We start from the raw sequence: 2,658 nt of genomic DNA on the forward strand, positions 1-2,658 counted from the left end.
ATATATATATATATATATATATATATATATATATATATATATATATATATATATATATATATATATATATATATATATATATATATCAATCCTCTCACATACTTCTACTTAACTTTAAGCATATTAAGTCTCTCTTTAATCCAAGAAACCCCAACTTTAGCACCTTTAGCACACTTGATATGTGCAATATAGCCAGTATCCCTACTGTAATACAACCAACCTTCCTTAGACACCTTCTTGTTACAAACATTGCATCGTGCAATCCAATGCATATGATTGTTGTCATTGAGAGGAAACGAGTAATAAAGTCGAAGAGTATCCTTTGGTGAATCAGCTCTCTTCGCAATGCTATATAAGGTAGCACAAGTAACATGAAGATCAAAATTGCAAGGATCACAACAGTATAGAAAACTTCGTCGTATATCCTCACAACAAGCATCACAACTTTTTCCACAGTTCTTGTAGTATGAAGGATATCGAAGGGTCAAAGGATGAGCAGGATGAGAATCATGCTTAATCTTTTGGGGCAGATCGAAGCACGAAACGTGTAGGTAAAATTGACAAGGTTGACAACCATAAGCTGAGCCAACAAGTTGCAGCCCGCAGACTTTGCACTTAATTTCATCGTCTCGTTCAACGTCGTACTTGTTCAAGGCATGTGGATGGCTAAAGTGTTTAATCTGCCTGTAGTGAGCTGATATCACTTCGTCATCAGTATCTGAATAATCCACAACAGGACGACGATTCTGGTTAATAATCAGTTGGGAAGTACGACCAGCATAAGAACCAGCACCAGCACCAGCACCTTGTCTGAGGTTGAGCATCATTCTTAAAAGTGATGAAATATCATTCGTGGAACGAGGTGGCTTGTTATGGTTAAACCACTGAGCCTGTCCTTCATCTTCACTTTCAGAATAATCTACAACAGGACGACGAGGATTATGAACTGAATTAGCACGTAACTGATTAGAGTTACGAATCATTCTAGGAAATTCAGAAGCACTGTCATCATCATCATCTTTCCTATTTAAGGATGAACTACAATTCACGTACATTTTTGCCTTTTGTTTTTGCCTTCTTTTTACTTTTGCTTGGATTTCCTTTGGTCCATGTTATTTGAGTATTTATAGCAGTCATATGATTCTTTGCTTAAATTGGACGCGCGCGGAATCAAGTTCTGAGAATAATCAGTCATATATATCCGAATGGCTTGTACCGAAAAAAATGAGTGATCCATAATGAAGATGATGTGAATTATCCTAATAACTTAAGTATGAGGGTTCAAATTATAGTAATAATTGTGTAAATAACTGTTATACTTATACATGTAGTTTAACTTGATGGTGTTAAATTTTTTATGCATTGTCACAATACTACAAAACTTAAACTCGATCGTTTGAATTTTAATGTTATACAGTATATGAAAATACTTTTACCCTATCATTGTACTTTAATATGTTGAAATCGCCAATCTGTCTTATATTTTTAAGTTACTATCCCATTTCTTATGAATGATGGTTACATATTATTATTTAAGTGATCAGCTGGTAGTATCACAAAAATGTACCTAATTAGTGTTTATATTGCATTAACATAAGCCTATATAGTCGTTGCAAAGCTGAGGTAATAGTGAAGACTGAAGACGTAAGATTCATTTGGTATTAGATTCACTTCTATCTTACAATCTGTTAGTACTCTATTTTTTCTTTATTGATATTCCTCAGAGTTACTCTTGACAGTACCAAATATAAATGCTTATCACTAGTTCTTTACTTTCTTTGATTCTTGATCTTATCTCTATCACATTCATTGTACATCTTTCGTTTCCTGCTCCTGCATTTTCTCTTCCAGAATATGTGTTAACCATCTGAATTACAAGCTATCTCGAGCTTCTACATCTATGGAGGTCAGCGACAGGAGGAAGAAGGAGAATATTCTAGAAGAAAGAGGAGAAATGGAAAATTAGGAAATGATCTTCTAAGCTGTATTAACAATCAGAATTGTAGCATATATACACGTCAAAATTGAACATCTAATCTATGTTTAATCTAGCCACTTTACAGTCAACTAACCACTTTCACTACTAAAAAATAGCTGATTTGCGACTGAATATTTGCGACCGAAAGAATCAGTCGCAAATTTGCAATGATTAAGTTGGAATTTTCAAAAATAATATTTGTTATATTTTTTTTAATCTTTTCGATATTTTTCCAACAACATTTGTCGTAACGTCTCGAGCAAAAATTCGGGATAAATTATTGCGACAGAATCAGTCGAAAACTAAAGTCAAACAATTTTATTTGACTATTTTCCTCCGTTTCGGTCACAAATATTTTTAAACTTTGGTCAAATTATTTTTTTAAATTATGACTGAAACGGTCGCCAGTTTTGTGATGGAATCAGTCGCAGATTATTTTAAAAAACCTAGCCCCACCCCAATTTCTTTCTTCTTCTCTTTTCATTTTTCTTTTCGCTTCCAGACCCCCAAGCCCCCACAAGAAAGTCCACACATTTTGGCGGGCCATTCACATTAGAAATTTCTCTACTTTTTTTTGATAATTGAACGAAAATTTTAGCATTTTATCTTTCCCTCCCATTTTTCCCACAACAATCACCCATTCCCTCGCACAAGTGAAAAGTTTAGACATAATGAATTAG

The 2,658-nt window shown here is 33.9% G+C and overlaps 1 protein-coding gene across 1 annotated transcript; it reads right to left on the reverse strand.

Annotated features, from left to right (window-relative positions):
- Nucleotides 1-54: 54 nt before the first annotated feature.
- LOC109215447 lies at nt 55-1,094 on the reverse strand. Its single transcript, XM_019379519.1, has one exon. It carries the CDS (start codon nt 1,053-1,055, stop codon nt 105-107), a length of 951 nt encoding a protein of 316 aa, XP_019235064.1. The 5' UTR covers nt 1,056-1,094; the 3' UTR covers nt 55-104.
- Between the last annotated feature and the right edge of the window lie 1,564 nt (nt 1,095-2,658).

The sequence above is a fragment of the Nicotiana attenuata genome, unplaced genomic scaffold (genome assembly GCF_001879085.1).
Source record: "Nicotiana attenuata strain UT unplaced genomic scaffold, NIATTr2, whole genome shotgun sequence".
Classification (NCBI taxonomy): Eukaryota; Viridiplantae; Streptophyta; class Magnoliopsida; order Solanales; family Solanaceae; genus Nicotiana; species Nicotiana attenuata.